At 40.8% G+C, this 19,118-nt stretch overlaps 1 protein-coding gene across 1 annotated transcript in view; it reads right to left on the reverse strand.

Moving 5' to 3' along the window:
* HIPK2 (homeodomain interacting protein kinase 2) overlaps positions 1 to 19,118 on the reverse strand; it is a 1,139,975-nt gene that overhangs the window by 381,965 nt on the left and 738,892 nt on the right. Inside the window, exon 3 of the mRNA XM_044088176.1 lies at positions 16,747 to 16,870. Within this exon, the coding sequence (XP_043944111.1) occupies positions 16,747 to 16,870 (124 nt within the window). The remainder of the gene's footprint in view (positions 1 to 16,746; positions 16,871 to 19,118) is intronic.

A 19,118-nucleotide genomic window follows, 5' to 3' on the forward strand; every position in this document is an offset into this window, starting at 1 on the left:
ACTCCTGGAGTGCGTATCCAGAGGTAAGACTTTGATTAAACAGCTGTCCTAGCTGTGGGTTTAATTCCTCATTGAGTTCATGGAGCACACAGCCGGGGACACCATCAGGTCCCATGGATGCTGTGTTTTTGCTTTGGAGAGAGCAGTTCTCACTTGGGCTGGAGATGTTTGGGGGCCGCAATCATTTGGTATAGATATCTCTCCTTTGGGGGGGGAGAAGTTTGCACTGAACCTGTCAGCCAGTATGTTGGCAATGTCTGTAGGATCAGTAATCTTCACATCATTTTGAACTAGCTCTGAGCATATCTGGGAGTTTCCTCCCAGGTTTCTAACATAGCTAAAGAAGGCCTTATGATTGTCTTTTGAGTCTTTAGCTATTTTTCTCTCGAAATTTGCTTTGGATGATTTTATGAGAGCTCTTAGTTTTTACTTATAGTGATCAAGGGTGTCTTACCTTTTAAGGATTTTGCTCTATCTTGTAGTAGCTTCCTCCTTTTGTTGTAGAGTTTGTTTATGGCTGGGGTCCACCAGACTGGACGCTTGCCTTTGGTACAAAGAGTCTTTGTTTTGCTTGGGATTGCCTTATCCATGCAGTCCTGCAGGTGCTGGTAGAAGGCATTTGTAAGTGATTCAGCGGCTTGAGTACTGTTTTCCATGGCTCGGGGCCTTAAAGGAGACCACACTAGTCTTTAGAAGTGTGAAGTCGGCTTTTGAGAAGTTCTTTACTGTGGTCTTTTTTATTTCAGGTGGGGGTGGGATGAGGACCTCCAGCGAGATTAGTTTGTGGTCTGATCTCACCAGTGAGGGGTACACCTCCGGTGTTGAACATTGTGCTCCCATGTTCGTGATGATGAGATCAAGTATGTTATCTCCTCTTGTGGGGATGGTGACTAGTTGTTCCATGGCATTTGGGTTTATGAATTCCAGGAACGTTTGGGCTAGGGTGTTTGGGCTTGAGTAGTGTTCCCAGTCTATATTAGGGTAATTGAAGTCACCTAGTATGATGGTGTTTGGTGATACATTTATCCCCTCTAGTGTTTTCAGGAAGGCCATGTGAGGTTCCTGAGTTTGTGAGGGTGGCCTGTAACATGCTACAATTTGCAGAGCAGTCTTGCCTATGGTTAATTGCACCTGGATGGTCTCCGATGCATCGTGCGTTGCCACCAGTCTTGAGGTGTGGGTGTCCTTGATGAATATGGATACCCCCCTCCTTTCTTGGTATTGTCCAGATTTTGGGCGCGGAACGCATGATATGAGGTAAAACCTGATAGCTGGGGTGCTCTCAGGAGCCTTGAACCAGGTTTCTGTCACAGCACAGACATCGATGTTCTCCATACTAAGAAGGGCCTCGAGTGCGTGCATTTTGAGATTTAGACTTCTGGCATTGAGCAGCATTACCCTTAGTTTTTTTCCTTTTTTGTGTTCTAGGGTGGTAGGTTTAGAATTTGAGCCTTGCCTAAAAAAGGCACTATGGGGTGGCAAGAGCCTTTGCCAATATCCGGAATCCCAGGGGTGACAGGTGCAAGCCGTCCCTTGCGAAGCAGCGTGGCTTGTCCAGCATGTCATCCCAGGCAGACAGACACTGGATCCCCTTTAAATGACACCAGTGTTTAAGCCAATTGTTAAAGCTGATCATCTTATCTCTGTATTGTGGCATCATTCTTGGTGAAGGTAGGATACTGCTCAAGGTCAGGGTCATACCTGTCTGGGCTACATAATCAGAGAGCTCCTCAATGTCTCTTTTCATGTAGTCCAAGGAGGTACGTCTCAGGTCGTTTACACCAGCGTGGACAATGACTGAGTCATATTTGTACCTGCTGTTGAGAGACCTGAGTGCTTGCGTTATGTGGCGGATTCTAGCGCCCGACAGGCAGCTTACTGTGACCTTCTCCTTACTCAGTCTGGTGAGCTGGACGTCAGTGTGTCTGACTATGGAGTCACCAATGACTAGTGTGTCTGGCATTGTGTTTGGCCTTAAGGGCTGTGACTGTTTGACACTCCGACTGTGAGGTCTATGTGTTGCAGGTGTTGTGTTCTGAGGTGGTGGTTGTTTGGGTGTCTGCTTTGGTGGCCTCTGCTGTTTTGGTAGATTTTTGATCAGAGCCTCCGAGTATGTCTTTGTGTGTTTATGTGTATGATTTGAGGTTGTAATGGTAATATGTGAGACTGGGTCTATACTGTGTGTGGTAACCTTCTCCTCCTGACTGGTCTTGCCAGTCCTATGTTGAGAGAGCTCAGCCTCCAGTTTGGCCATATAGTTGCATCTCTCGCATGTATTTGTGTTTTGTGGGAGGAGGAGAGGGTTGTCTGTGTACATGAGGCAATTGTAACATTGCCTCAATATTCCCAGGTTCACCAGCTGAGCAGGAGAGGACACTAGCAACTGATCCCTCGACATGCTAGAAGGAATAGACAAAAAAAAACTTTAAAAAGATTCCGGGGGACGTGGGTGACCGAGAAATGGGGGGTTGCCTTTTTGGGGTACTATCTTTGACAAGAGTGCCGTATCAAGGTAATAAGTACTGTAGGAGCAAGTGCTACGTTTAACAGATAGAGAATAGTCTACTTGGAGTCAAGTAGAGATGATCTTTTTAATTATAGGATACGCTGATTAGATCAGTAGTATAGTTCGAGGAAGGTAGTTTTAAGGGAAATTTGAAGAGTGGACTTTAGGTAGCCCGAATAGTTTAAACCTGCTTAACCGGCGCTGCCCTAGTGTGCAACGGTAGCAACTCCGCGCTAAATCGGGCTAAATCACGCTAATGCGCACTAAAGCGTGCTTTATAGCAGGGGGCTGGAAAAGACAGGAAATGACCCAAAATGGCCAATAAACTACAAGTTACTGCCTTAAACCACTCCTCTGAGGAGAAATGAAGGAGTTATGGAAATGACCCCTAGTGGCCAATAAAACTACAGTTTCAAGTCAGTAACCACCTCTCCGGGGGGCAGGGAAGCTGCTCAATGTTAGTCACTGCCACTGATGAACACAGAGACCCTCCTTCAGCCCAAGCAAAAATGGCCTCACAGAAACTTTCAAACAGTTCAGGAACAGCAAGCCCGTAACTGAACTTTTTTAACTCTCAGAAAAGTGGGAAAAAAGCAAGATTTTTTTTTGTTTTTGTTTTTTACAGAGATAGCAGAGGTTCACAAGTAATATCAAGTTATAACAGTGCAGTAAATGACCCCACACAAGAGTGCTAGGTCAAGGACAGAAAATATGCAAGTTTTAAGAAAAAACGATTTAAAATTAAGTGCAAACAGGAAATTCAGCAAACAGCTTTTGGTTGTGCTCTAAATACAGCTACTAATACAGAAATCAAGTTTAACAAGCCAGAAAATGCTCAAGCTAGGCAGCTATGCAGAAAAACTTAGCAAATAAACAGAGAAAAATACTAAAAATCTCAAAAGTGGCTCCCTTCTTCTCTCAGCGTTTTTTCCTCTTGGAGGGTGCTTCACCAACAGCCAACAAGCCTGAAAAGGCGCTCAAACCACGAGGCAACTAGGTTTTAAGAGAGGAAGATGAAGGAGTTATGGAAATGACCCCTAGTGGCCAATAAAACTACAGTTTCAAGTCAGTAACCACCTCTCCGGGGGGCAGGGAAGCTGCTCAATGTTAGTCACTGCCACTGATGAACACAGAGACCCTCCTTCAGCCCAAGCAAAAATGGCCTCACAGAAACTTTCAAACAGTTCAGGAACAGCAAGCCTGTAACTGAACTTTTTTAACTCTCAGAAAAGGCATAGAGGCCTGACCATGAGGTCTGGGTGTCAGTTTTCTAGGCATGGTTTGAGTTCTAGGCCTTGAAGAAGAAGATGGCGTCGGTTTAATACGCAAGTCAGTAGGCCTGAATACACCCTCAGAAGCAGGTGCCTGCACAGCGGCTCTGGACCCATCCAAGGCAGAGACATCCCCAGGTTCCACAGTTGAAGCATCTCGCAGCATACCGGACTCCAAATGGGTCTCAGTAGAGGCCTGCAAATCTGAAGTAGTGGGTATAAGGAGCTGCGAAAGCGCCTCACTGAGTACCGGCGAACTGGCAACTGGCTTAGGAGAAGCGTCGTCGGCAGCTTTGGACCTAGGTGGCCTGTCTCTGTCTTTATCTTTGCGTTTTTTTAGAATGTCAGTAGTCAGATGGCTTACCAAAGACATATCAGGATAATTGAACCGAGCAGCAAAATATTTAGAAGTGAAAATATACCGACGATGGATAGTCCGTGGTTTAAATAAGGCACAAAACCGACAGCGAGGTATGTCGTGGTCAGGGCCTAGGCAAGGAATACAGTACGAATGAAAATCTTTATGAGGTATTTGCTTTCCACAAGTAATGCAATTATTTACTTTTACTGACATTGGTTTAGAGCAAGAAAAATTTCCCCAACGCGGTACTTAGCTTTTAGTTAAAGACTTTGGTTCTGAAACTCGAAAATGAACATTTCAGGAGTCGGACGACCAGCACTTGCAACCTGCTTCTGCTTCGGTCACCGCACAGCAAGAAAGACTGATGTAATGGCATTGGCTGCATGTTTTATACCCCTGACGACCTGAAGTCACGGAAGAAGGGACAGCACCCGATGCAGGACCCAAGACTTTGTTAATCAGGCCGACAGAGGGCTACTGCAAGCAGATAACCCAAATGCGATGACTGCAACAGTGAAACACGAAGAACATCTATCCCTTCTGAATGAGATTGCTGGAGTATCTGGTGTCTGCACTATCTATACATGTAATGTGTGTGTGTGTGTGTGTGTGCGCGCACGCGTACACAAACACACGCATGCACACGTACACATGACTGAATTAAATTTCTAAGTAGTCTCATAACCTTTAGTGGTGAAGAGATTAATATAGCATGTTTTTCAGCTGGGCTATACTGCTAAGTACAACTGAAAAGTGTACCAATAATGTTCCTTCTGTTTTCAAACAACAATACCTTAGATCAGCTCATAAAACTACTGTTTTATTTTGTGCAGCCTTTCTGCATTTACCTCAGCCTGGTGCATTTTAAGGACTGTTCAGTGGTGTCATAAATTGTCACTACATTCTGCAAATGTATGGGCTGAAATGTTCAAACTGCTTCCCCTTATTTCACGTTTTCCTACAAACAGTGGGACATCCTTGATCTGCTTGTAAGAACTCCTTTATAACCTCGTAGATTAATAGGTTAGTACGGGCTAGCTGCTCTTGTGGGCCATTTTAAGCCTAGCCAGTTTCCATTTTTGTGCTTCATATAACCTCTTTCATTTGGTTACAGACTGGTCATACCCATCCCATGGTCAATAATTACATATTACCTCTAATGAGAATAAATGGGATCATACCATAGATAATTTGAGGAGGCCCATCCATGGGATAAAGCATTTAGGAGCAGTCTTGGGGTAAATTTTCAGTTTCCCATCCATAGAGCTAAGTTGCTCTTGAATATGGACAGGGATGAACTTTGTTTTACATGGATGGGGAGTCTGATGTTTCAGAGCAGCAGTATCCCTTGCAAGATATACCTGTCCTTCCAAACCATTCTGTTGATGTTCCAGAGGAGGTTTAGATCCTTAGACAGATTATTTCTGATGTAATTTGACTTGCTGATGTTCAGTAAATCCATCAATAATTGGTCAGAGGATGTCTTGTATGCCACAGGTATCCTTGTTGTAATATGCAGGACAGTGACTACAGTAACGGGGCTATGAGGGCCTTTTATCCTTTTAGTAAGGTATCACCATGGGAGTTCAAGTTGTTGCAGGTGTCTAGGCAGATACATCTCAAAGGGGGTATTATATTCATTGACTGGCCTAATGAGGGCTGAGTAAAGGAGAACAATGACACCCCTAGATCTGGACACACTCCATTTGTTCATAAGCTTTGCAATATAGAAAGACTTTCTTAAAACAATGTTGGTCAAATGTTAGGCCACTGTCCACATCCCAAATCCCAAACAACTTGGCAACTCTTGCAGGCATATTGCCATTGTCACTGTGGTACTTTCCTGGGGTAGATGACTTTCCAAAGGATACAGTAATGCATTTTACACATTTAGTTTCAGTCCATGATTTTGGCATCAGTTATTTATATGGGACAAACCTTTCTGCATGATGGCCAAGTAATTTGGGGATTCAATAACTGCTCCTAGCTTTCAGTCATTTGCAAATTTAAGTCATCCAGAGCCCTTTGGTATTGGGTTTTAGTTCGGAAAAGTAGATGCCAAACAGAAGAGGTCACAGCACAGAATACTGGGGGACTCAACTGCTGACTGGTCTCTTTGTAGAGGTAACTTCCCCTAATTTGACTATCTGCATCCTATTGGTGGTCCATTTAGCAATCCAGCAGGTGACACTGGGATTTATTCCCAGCTTACTTAGCTTTTCTACTATGCCTGAGTGAGGAATTGTTTCAAAACCTTTGGCCAGGTCAAGGTAAGTGGTGTGTGCCATTTTGCCATCATACATTGCTTTGGTGATCTTTTTAAAATATTCTACTAGACTGAGTAAGCATGACCTCCCCCTGATGAATCCAAACTGAGACAGGTCCAGTTTTGGAGGTTCCGTATGTCCTGATTGATTATTCCATGACATGTCTTTCCACAGCTTTGCACATGAGACTGGTCAGACGTATGGGTCAGTAATTGCTTGGTTCTGTTGAAGATTCTCCTTTATTCAGTGGAATGACTGCAGCTGTCTCCACTCGCTCAGTACAAAACTTGTATGGAGGTGAAGACTGAACACTGTTGTTAGGGGTGTAGATAAACTGTGCTTCGTACTATTTAAGATGTATCCAGGGATATTGTCAGGACCCATCAGTGCAGTATTTTTAGCTTTTGATAGCCTTTTTAGGACTTGGTCTTGTGAACTTTTATTTAATCCTAATCTTTAATCTTTTCCTTTAGAACAGCCAAAAAAAAAAGATTCTGCTGACATGACAGGATTGACTAAAAATAAATTAGTACTTGTCATCCACAAACTCTGACAGAATATGACTGTGTAGAACCTTAGCCATGAGGTACAGTGCATGACCATAGTCATGTGGTACAGTGCATCAACATAGTCATATGGTACAGTGCATCACCGTAGTCATGCGGTATAGAACAAAAATGAGATGCCAAGACTTAAAGGTAGCCAGACTTTACTAGCAGGAAGAAAACAGGCAAGCACAAATTAATGGGGAAGGAAGACAATAACTAGGATGAAAAATAAAACAGAATACATTTAGAAGTGAGAACAAAATGTTTTAACACGTAAGAATAAAACAGCGGGTGGGCAAGGCTTTGGAGCCCTTTAGTAGGGATGGGACAGGGAGTCCTGCTATACTGTTCAGCCTCTTATCTCCTTAACCCAGTTTGATTAAGGAGCAGAGCGGTTTGGTTATTCACTACTCTGCGATATGTGTTAAATAGTCACAACTAAACACAAAAAACTCAAAAGCAATCAGGGTTTGCTCTGTGATCAACAAGTTTTCAGAAACTCTTTCAGAACGCTCACAGACTCACTACCTGCTACAGATAATATTTATTGTTTCACATTTGCTGACTGGGTTGGTCCATCTGGGACAAAGCCCTTTTTCAGTGGCGACCCGGGGAGAAAAGCTCCACAGTTAAGACATAACAAGTATACTACTGCTGAAATGATTTACATCTGTACGAATCAAAGTGTAGGGGAGGTTGTTTGAAAAGGTTTAGTACTGTTAAAGGGTAAGAGAATTAGGGCGGAGGTTGAGTTTGATTCCTGTAGGAGAAAGGTAAGTGACTGGCTGACCCAGAGAGATGGGTCAGTCAGGGGGGAGACTGCATAGGCATAGTTTATTTTTGCTAAAGTGATTTTTTACAGTCTTTCTGAATAGTAGTTTGGATCTAGTGTTTCGGAAATCAAGTAGGAGTTTATTCCAGTTTTCAGCAGGGTAATAGCTATAAAGGTTTTTTTCCTATGTTGAGCTTGGGTTTGAGTATGGACAGGAGATGTTGGTCAGAGCTCCGGAGTGTTCTTTGCTGGGGTGTAGGAAGAGATGATGGATGAGATGGCGGGGCAAAAGGTGGACTGGAACAGGAGAGAATGGATTATTTGAAGCTGACAGAGAATTAGGTTATGGGGAATTCTAGCCATTTCAGTTTTTTGAGTGCTAGGCAGTGATGAGAGGAGTATGGTAGTTCTGGAGCGAATTTTTCTACTTTGTTATAAGTGGATTCCAATTTAGATATGAGTGAGGTCTGCAGATTAGTGAGAATAGGTAGGCATGTGATAGAGCTATTTTAGCTTGATTAGAGAGAAAGTTTTTATTTCTGTAAAGAAGACAAAGCTTTTGGTGGGTTTTCTTAATGTTATTTAGAACATGCTGGTCGAATTTTAGCTGGTCATCTATGATGACCCCTAGTAGTTTGGTGTGGCCTTCCACTGAGATAGGTGTGTTACTATGGGAGGTGATGGAGAAGGTTGGTTTCAGGTGGGCCATCGTTTTAGGTACAGAGTTTGATCTTTTTTGGATTTAAGATTAGATGGTTTTGGTTGAGCCAGTTCTCAATAGATAAGAAGGACTCCTGGGTTGTAGTATGGAACTCAGGGAGGGTATCAGCAATGGTGATGACCGTGGAGTCGTCTGCATACTGGACTAGTGATGAGTGTAGGGTGGGGGTCGATAACTGACTATAAAAATATTAAAGAGCAGTGGTCCTAGTTGACCCTTGGGGTACTCCCATCTGTATTGGGAGTTCAGGGGAGATGGCTGAGTCCCATTTGACTGACTGGAAATGGTTGCTAAGATAACTAGAGAACCAGGAGACAGTGGCAGAGGATAGGTTTAATTGGGAGAGTTTGTCTACGAGTAAGGGATGGGAGACAGTGTCAAATATCTTTGAGAGGTCAAGAAAGAGACAAGAGGCTAGTTTATTCTGGTCTCTAGCTTGTGAGATGGAGTTTATGAAGAAGATGAGAGCTGTAGAGGTGCTATGTCCAGGGCAAAAGCCATGTTGGGTGGGAGTAATTAAGTTCTGTTGTGTAAGGTGCTGCAGAATTTGTTTGTGTACACATTTTTCCAAGATCTTAGACAGGGGTGATAGAATTGCGATGGGCTTATAGTTAGATAGTTCAGTGGCATTACCTAATTTATGGATGAGAAGAGTGTAGAACTTTCTAATAGTCTTACCTATATAAAAACTTTTACATTTACTACAAGTCGCAAGGTAGACTATTTGACAGGTGTTACAATTAGCTAAACATTTAAATTCATATTTTTCCTTTGTTATTGGGTGTTCAAATATATTTGAAGAATCAAATATATCACCACAACATGTACAATTGTGGCATTTTTGAATTAAAATTTTCTTTGAATAAGTACCCTTTTCCTCTCTTTCTTTAAAATCTTTATAACATAACTTCTGTTTGAGATTCTCCATACTCCAAAAGGAAAAACTTGGTTTCATTCCTAATAACTCTTTAATCTCCGGTGAAGCTAGCATTATCAGCCATTTTTTTTCTATGATATTACAAACATCTCTTGTATGGGCATTGAATGTAGTTACATATCTTATTATATTTCTATTATCTGACAAATTCATTGGTTGTCCATTAGATCCACCAAAAACAGGTTTATACTCATTGTTTCTTTTCATTTTAATCTCATCGTATATATGTTCAATAATTTGTGATGGATAATCTAGCTTGATAAAATCCTGCATCATTTCACCTGCCTGGATTACAAAATTTACGTCTTCTGTATTCAATTTACTAGTTCTAATCAATTGAGCTTTAAGCACACCTTTAAATACATGTTGTGGGTGCATACTATTTTTTCTAATATATCTATTTGCACTCACTTCCTTTTTATAGATTGTTGTGTGTATACCATGTTCCTTCTTATATAGTTTAATATCTAAAAAAGTAATATCCTTCTCAGAATATGTCATTTTAAAAAATAAAAAAATTGTAGTATTATTTAAATAGTTGACATAATCAATTAATTCGGCTACATTACCATCCCAAATAAGGAAACAATCATCGACAAATCTCTTGTAAAATTTCACCTTTGTGTTAAATGTATTGCAATTACTTAAAAGAAATTGTTTTTCCCATTGATATAATACTAAGTTCGCATATGTGTTTGCTATTACTTTTTACTTTGTTTGTAGTATTGTTGTGTTTTATTAATTATTGCCTATATCTATTATGTAAGTTATATGAAATATTCTAAGTGCAATATGGATGTGTATGGATATATTTATGTATATGTGAAAGTTATAGTATTATTTCTTATATTTATAGAATCTTTAGGTAACATATAGGATTTTTAGAATTTATATACTGTTTTTTTAAGAAATTAATTGTTTGAAGAATTTGTTAGGCTGGCTGAATCATGTGATGCAATTGTGTTCCTACTTAAATGCTTTTAGATTCATTCAATTTTATGTACTGATGAAGGGTGGTTAACCCGAAAGCTTTGCTTCTATTAAACCTTTTGGCATATAAGTGTATTGGATTCTTGGAACGTGAATTTGTTGTGTTGCTATCGTCTTTGTAGACAAGACCAGAATCTTTGAGATAGCTAACCACTATCTTCTTCTACATAACATTTTTAAAAAATCAGCTTTGGAGATAATACAATATCTTGGTTCCAAAATTACCTTGAAGATGGAATATTTCAAAACTGTTTCAACAATGTTTTTTCAAACAAAGGCACAGTAAAGTACAGGTGTTCCACGCAGTTCAGTCCTGGGAACCATGCTCTTTTCCTTATTCATCAACGATCTTACTCTGGAAATACCTGACCTTCAGATCCTAATGTACATGGATGATATTCTATTACTTGTGGCCAGCAAAAAACGTGCAGCTCTTCAGACTATTCTGTAATTCAAACTTCCAACTCTTTGCACATGGCTAAACTCGTTGGCATAGTATTAATCAACCCCAGTAAATATAATGTTACTGTAGTCTCAACCCCTAAGAAACCCCCCACAATGGCATCTCTGGTACTTACACACTTAAAAGTAACCTTACAGCTAATGTAAACGAACAACACTACCTGGGAGTCACACCTCACCCCCCCCCCCTTCACTTCACTACTCATACTGACACAATTAACAATAAAGCAATTTCTCAGCTACAATTATCCTACTGTATCTCCCATCTACTTTTTCCTGCTGTAAAAATATCTATAATGAAAAATTTGTAATCGCTAGGCTAGAACATACCTTACCACTTTAATTTTACAGTTAGCCCACAACACACAAAAACGTCAAACAGTAGATTCAAGAATCTCGAGATCTGTTCTGTCCTGATTGTAGATAATAGGATACATCATTTCTACCTACTATGTTGTACGATTGTTTTGTATGCATATACGCATTGTAATACCCATTTGGACTAAATGTTTTGGAATTGTAACTTACACATCATTTGAGCAAAATGTCTTTCAATTATACTTTTGTAACTGGGTAGTGACTGAAAAGGGTCATCAGGCCATCTCACCTACCTGGTAAACAAATTGTAAATACATAAATAAATAAGGAAACTGGTTAGTACTGCTTGAGTAGGGCTAGAAGTCTTAGGTTACCAAAGTGCTTGGAGGAAAGGGTAAAGTTTTACCCCTCACAGAAGAAGGCTGGGCTTGAATGGTACACGCTTTCAGGGGAACAGGAAGGTAAAAGCTTCCACACCTTAGACTTTTTTTCAAATAAGTATTATTTATTTATTTATTTGCAGTTGGTTTACCAGGATAGTCCATTGGGCCAATAAGAACCCATTTTCAATGGAGTCCTGGAGAGAAAAGCTCCAAAACAAAGGTTACAAAAAGATTACAGCAGTTTACAATTTCAATCATTTGTAGGTTAAAGACAAAGCTTTAAAACAGTGGTAACAAAAAGATTACAGCAGTTTACAATTTCAGTCATTTGTGGGTTGAAGGCAAAACAAAGATTAAGCAGTTACAATGCAATTTTAGGTTTCATTTGGTAGAAAACCAAGATTTAAGCAGCTGCAATAAAAATTTTTAGGTTTAAATTTTGTAGAAAAACAAAGCATTGCTGTAGTAAATATATAGTTTCTTGAGTGGAATAGTAGGATTAGAGAATTATAATATGTCATTACAGCTGGCTTATTATTTGGTGTCTTGTAATATATGATATAGTTGCCTGTAGGAAGTGGAGAATAGGCTATGAGGGGTGGAAGCAGGAGCATTCCCATGAGGATGTTAGATGTGAGTGCAGTGATTTTTTTTAAAAGCAGGGAGGTTGGTGGTGATACGGATGGAGGGAGGAAGGGAGTTCCATAGACATGCCAGGGCAAAGGACAGGAGGTTTTGTCCTGGAGAGTGATGGAGTTTGTACAGCTCTATTAGGTTTTGGTTATTAGATCTTAGTAGTCTTTGTGCCAGGTGCATTTTAAAGGTAGAGCTGAGAGAGGGACAGAGGGAGGGATGAAAAATTAGTTTGTAAGCAAAAGTGAGCTGAGTATAGGAGAGATAGTTGGGAAGCTCTAGCCAGTTAAGTTTGTGGAGAGATGCACAGTGATGGGTAGATGATTTGTGGCTAGTGGCAAATTTGGCAATTTTATTATAACAAGAGGACAGTTTTGTTTTGAGAGATGATTGTAGGTTTGTTAGGAGAGGGGCACCATAAAGGAGGGAAGGGATGAGAAATGTAGTAGCGAGAGTGAGCTTAGTAGATGTAGTGAAGAATTGATTGTGTCGGTAGAGCATGCCAAGTGTTTGGTGTTTTTTTATGTTTAGTTGTAGGTGGCTATTGAATTTAAGCTGGTCATCAATCTGGACTCCTAGTAGTTTGGTTTCAGATACCAGTTCAAGAGGTGTGTTATTCTGGCTAGTGATGGAGAATAGTTTTCTATCAATGGCGTTGGTTTTTGAGGGGGTAAATACCATAAGTTTGGTTTTTGATGTATTGAGTGCTAGATGATTGTCCTTCATCCACTGTTCTGTGGTAGAGAAGGCGTCTTGAGTCAGTTTTAAGAGAGTGGGGATGGATGTGGCTGCACAGATAATTGTAGAATCACCTGCATATTGAATAAGTTTAGCATGAGGAATTGAGTGGAAGAAATCATTTATGAATATATTGAAGAGGAGAGGACCCAAAATGGAACCTTGGGGGACACCAGTGGGTGTGTTAAGGAAAGAAGAGATGGCTTTTTTCCACTTGACAGCTTGTTGCCTGTTGGAGAGATAGCTGGTGAACCAATTGAGAGAGGAAGGGGATAGGTTTAGGTTAGATAGTTTAGTTAGGAGAAGGTTGTGAGAGATAGTATCAAAGGCCTTAGAGAGGTCAAGAAAGAAGGTAGATACAGTAGAGCCAGAATCTCTGGCTTTATTTACAGTTTCCAGGAAGGAAAGGAGGGCAGTCATGGTGCTGTGACCGGGTCTGAATCCGTGTTGTGTGGAAATTATTAAGTTATTATCTAAGAGATAGGGAAGGATTTGAAGATGGATACATTTCTCTAGGAGTTTTGATATAGGAGAGAGAATGGTGATGGGACGAAAATTAGTAATATTGTTATTATTGCCTCCTTTGTGCAGGGGAATGATGAAAGCCCTTTTCCAGAGTTTGGGTACAAGACCTTCTTGGATAGAGCGATTGATTAGGATGCTGATGGGGAAGGCAATGGCTTCGGCAGCTATGCTGAGGAAGGATGAGGGAATGTTATCGGGGGCATTGGTGCATGGTTTTAGCTTTTGCAGGAGTTTTTTTATGGTAGAAGTAGGAATGGGTTTTAGGGAGAATGGTGGGAGTTGAGAGACTGGAGATGAATGTGGTGACAAGAGGGAGGATGCAGAAGTAGGGGGTGAGGTGTTATTAGAGAAGGATGAGGTTAGTTTGGAAATAGAGTCAATGAAAAAGGAGTTGAATTGGGTAGCCAGATCTATATCTAGTGCATTTCGGTCTGGGCTTGGGTTTTCTGCTGAGCCAGGTTTTAGGAGGGTAGTGATGCCTTTCCAGAATTTTTGAGGATTGGTTTTGTGGTTGTTTTGGAGTAAGGAGAAGTAATTCTGTCGATCTGCTGTGATAAGCTTTTTAACAGTATTACGAAGTGTTTTGAATTCATTAAGGGTGGTGGGAGTTTTGTTTCTTTGGTAATATGCCCAGGTTTTGTCTATAAGTCGCATGGCAGTTAGTGTGTTTTTTGTTAGCCAGGGGGCAGTATTGTTTCTTATTCTTTTGGTTTTTATGGGGGCAAAACTATTCAGCAGTTTTAGGAAAGTTGTATTGAAGTGTGCAACAGCATTATCTAGGGGTAGAGTTTTTAGGGGGTTACAATTTATTGATTTTAGGGAGTCTGAGAAGGTTATTGGGTTGACGTTTTTTAGGTAGCGAGTGCTGATGTAACTATGAGTTACTTGTAATGGAGATGGAAGATGTCTGGTGAAAATGGGAAGGTGCTCACTGAGGGAATCAGGGACAGTTCCATTATCAGTGTAGTAGTGGGGGTGAGAGACTAAGATCCAGTCTAGGGTACTGCCAATGGAGAAGTCTTTAGAGGGCCTGGTAGTGAGGTTGATGAGCTGAGAGTACTTATATAGGTTGATGTTGAGGGGGTGCGTAGGGGAATGAATGGAAGACCAATTAATATTTGTGTCTTCCATGATAATAGTTTCATTACTGATATTGGTAGAAAGCCAGGATAGGATACCCTCAAGTACTGAGATATTGTCTCCAGGGGGGATGTAAAGTGAGGCTATGCAAATGTGTTTGTGTTTATTTAATTGAAATAGAGCTAGTACTAATTCTGCATTGGAGAAGTGAGGAATGGGTTTGTTATAGGGAGTAATGGATAGGGTGGATGAGTAGAGTACAGCTACCCCACCACCCTTTTTGTGGGCCCTGTCTTTTCTGATGATAGAGTAGTTTAACATATATTCAGAAGATGGGACTCAAACTGTTGAAGCATTTTATTGTATCTGTACCCTAAAAATCTACAGCCACTAAATTCCACCTTCTGACTTGAAACAGCCCAGCCTCACTAATTCCTGCTGCTGGCTAAGAAAGACAAAAGCAAGAAACTGGGAAATTAACAAAGTCCGTTCTAACAGCTAATACAGTTTGTCCAGTAAGCCAGCAAGCCATTTACCTAACCTTACCAAATCGTCCCACCTTCCTTACCATTGCTAACTTTTTCACCCTCCGGAACAACCATCTGGCGTGTCAGGAAGAACCGCCTTACCATGCGTTCAACACAAACACTCACAGAGGCCGGATAATTGCAAGAACATTGAGTGACATGAAGGCTTTCCTCTTAGGAAGACCACCGAGCACCCAGGAGCCACTTTTCAATATTAACTATTAAAAATTAACGTAATAAACTTTAAACTGGCAGCTTTCTTATCTAACCACTTAACTTCCTACTTGAGTTTGCTTCTGTCTTTCATGATTGTTGGTCCAATAAAAAAAACACGTTACTTTAGCTGTGTGCACAGACTAACATTGTGAAACGAGGTAGATTCTCCTCTTTGGAGGGAATAGTGAGTATTTTAACTTTATTTTTAGGATATGGAAGGATGGGTTCTGTCTGATCCCAAGTCAGTAAGATGATAAAAAAAGCCTGATTCCAAACAAAAGAGCTACTTAGCCCTGTCCACATATCCCCACTGTCTCTGCCCCCTTGCATAAAATTCTGTTCTTAATCCCTGGGCCTTCTCTACCTATCATCCTACTTTTCTCCTCTTCCATTCCTCCGTCACTTGTACACTCATCTCTTGCTCCCACCAACCACCCTGGCCAACTACAGACCCTTGTCAGACTGTACTGTTGGTGATAATTAAAACATCCAGTTGCATACACCAAACAGGCATACAAGGATGCATGAGAAGTAGGCAGAATAACTTTAGCACGTGTGTAAGAGAGTTTGGAAAGGCTCAAATCAGAATCCACAAGCTACTGACCCCTTATAGTATCTTGCCCCCTGGTGCCTCAAATCTTTCAAGGGTACCCAAAGCATAAAGTTAAGTTAAAAGGGGAGGACCCTGATCAAAGATGATCAGGCAAATACTGCCCCCCTAGGCCTCTGCAGGTAGAAGAGTTGGATCTTGGTTATAAGAGATCCTTTTGGAGCAGGGGCTCCCTTCTAAGGGTTTACATATTTGGTGGTCTTTGTTATCAGGGGTGTCCTTTCAGTGGAGGGTTCTCCCGCTGTAGTTTACATAACTGGTGATTGAGGTTTACTTAAAATGCTTAAGGTAACTTTAGGCAAGACCATAATGAATGCTTTTGAAGCCTGACCTCTTTAGCACATCTCTTAATTGGCCTTATAAAGATTTAATATAATTGCTATTAAATAAGTGCTGCACTGCATCAATTTCAGCTAACAAGCTGCATGTTTCTCTAGTTCTACTGCACACTTTCTTATCTGCAAAAGATATACTGTCAATTTTTCACAATCTTAATAACCACTAAAGCATTACAAGACAGGATAAACAAAGGGAAACACTTGGGTAAAATATCAGGATATACATTCACTGCAATTAAGCTTGTCTTGGTTTCAAATGCAGTAGAGTACTGTGAAATTATCTCTTGGCTACCCAACAATAACTGCCTAATAAGAGGGTACTGGGCTTGAAAAATTCAAAGACAGCAGATGAAGCAAAAAAAAAAACCATGCCTTTATTTACTTATTTATTTGTTGATTAAATCAGACAGCCAAAGACAGCACTCAAAGTCTATACTGGGAATCAAATAGGAACACCACAAAATAAAACATGCATAGTCATGAAAAATCAACATAGTCTGCATTAATAAGACTTGTCCTTTCGCAGCTATTTGATAAACTTACCTGATCATATTCTGAAGCACCAGGATACAAGGGCCAGCCCAAGAACAATTCTGCAATGACACAACCAAGTGACCACATGTCGATTGCTTCACAAAATGGTAAACCAAGGATGATTTCAGGAGCTCTGCAACAGACAGTAAAAGGTTTCAGGTGAACATGATACCTGCTAAGTAAAGAGTGTTGTAACTCAGTTAACTCCTGCATTACTGAACTATTCAGCACTTGAATATGAATCAAAATGTTACCATTCTGAGCTCTAGCTAAAATTGACAGATGAAAGAAGAAATGACAAGTTCTTTTCAAAAAATGCATACAATCAGCATTAGCTAACTCTTTTAAACCAGTCAGAAGACAAACTTTGCAAATACACTTATTAGCTCACTCCAAAGGAAAAACAATCTTAGAAAAATAAACATAGTCTCCCATGAACAAATCACTTGTAAAACCATACAATGCTGTTAATGTTACACACCTTTTCAGATGAAATAATTTGTTTTGGGGTTTTTTTTTTTATGAAATGTAGGGCAAATTATCCCCTCAATCAATGCAAAATACTTGTTTTCAATTTGTTAAAAATAAGGATCACTGTGCTACAAAATCACATCATATTAAGGTATTTTCAAAATCTGAGCAGTGTGTTTTAAAAATGCTGTTCTTCTGTCAGAAGTCAGCTAAGAAAGAAGAAAGATGTGCATAAGTTTTGGTACAAAAACGCCTCTTCTATGATTAGTGATGACCTCAGAGATGATTATAATATGTAAGTGGGGGTGTGGGGGGAGTACACCCCTTAAATAAAACTGCAATTTTGGACAGATGTCTGTTCTCAATTTCTGACTTGCTGTTTTGTGCGTTTATGTCAAAACACTTTCTATTTCTTAGCAGACATGTCTCACAGGATCAATATTTTCTACAATATTTAAAGGAATGTTAGAAATCACCTTTTCAATTAAAATATTGTTGTATTTGCCACTGTTCACGTCCCCCAACCCCAGCTGACAGGACACACATGCCCAACTTAGGACTGTCCTGGAATTTTTTTTTCGGCTCTTTTTACACTTTTGCTTATTGATCATTCAACCCTCCCTTGGGCAACTGGACCATTCATTCCCCATCACTTGGGAAACAGTCAGTTAAGAAAGAACATTATTCAGGTAACCATCTCCACTAATTATCACATTAATAACAATGTACAGCATGCAATCAATCGTGAGGGACTTCAGCAACCAGGTTGATAGCAACCTGACTTTTGACCACCACGTTGCCTCTGTTGTACAGAAGGCTTTCTACATGGCCCACCTCATAAATAACGGTATTTTATCCAGGAACAAGGAGGTCATAACATCCCTGTACTTCTCCCTTATCAGACCCATTATCGAGTACAATGCCCCCCTCGGCATGTATCCTGCCAAGCACATGCAGCAGTTGGAGAGACCACAGAGGTTCATGACAAGGAAAATCCAGGGTCTAAAACACTTATCCTAAACAGATAGGCTATAAAAGCCTTTCCCTCTACTCAGTCTCATACAGACTGCTCAGAGGTGACCTGTGTCTGGCATACAAGGCCATTTCAGACCCAGCCTTGATTGAGTTGCTGCATATACATAAGACAAACTCCACTCGCTCAACCCACATGCAAGGCCTTAACCTGAGGTCTGTGACATTAATAGAATTTGTTGATGGGATAGATTTGTGTCCCAAAGACACCCTATCTGTGGAATACACTCCCTCTCCATATCAAGCAGAGTACTTCTCTAGCCCTCTTTAAGAGGAACCTAGGCAACTGAATGGGAAACAGAAAACATACTCCTGGGATCCCACCTGTGTCCCTGCTGGACCGGGGAAACAGGTACTGACTTTGAGGGAACATGGGCGAAATTCTTGGCTAGGCTTATAACAGCCACCAGGCCAATAGCCTAGTATCATCCTATGAACCTATGAATCTACGGGGAGCAGGCCCACTGATTAGGTCATACAGAGATGTGAACATATATTGTACTGGCAAACTGAAGGTCCAGCTCCTTAGATGTTATGGGCATGTTCAAGGGATGTAATTCAAAATCTGATCCCAAACCATGCAGATTACGGTGCCTGCTCCCGATGTGCCAAACTCTCACCCCAATGGGTGGGCTCTTACCCTGAGGAATGAACAGAATGAATGGACCATAGGGTTCATACTCCAAGGAATAAATAGCCCACAGGGCTCATACCCCAGGGAATGAATTAATGGACCATAGGGCTCATACTTAAGGAAATTAATGGACCATAGGTCTCATTCCCCAGGGAAATGGGTGGATCATAGGGCTCGTTCCCCAGGGAATGAATAGCCCATAGAGCTCCATATCCCAGTGAATGAACGGACCACAGGGCTCATA

Source organism: Protopterus annectens, chromosome 11.part0, assembly GCF_019279795.1.
Source record: "Protopterus annectens isolate FY-2018-M chromosome 11.part0, PAN1.0, whole genome shotgun sequence".
NCBI classification, from domain to species: domain Eukaryota; kingdom Metazoa; phylum Chordata; order Ceratodontiformes; family Protopteridae; genus Protopterus; species Protopterus annectens.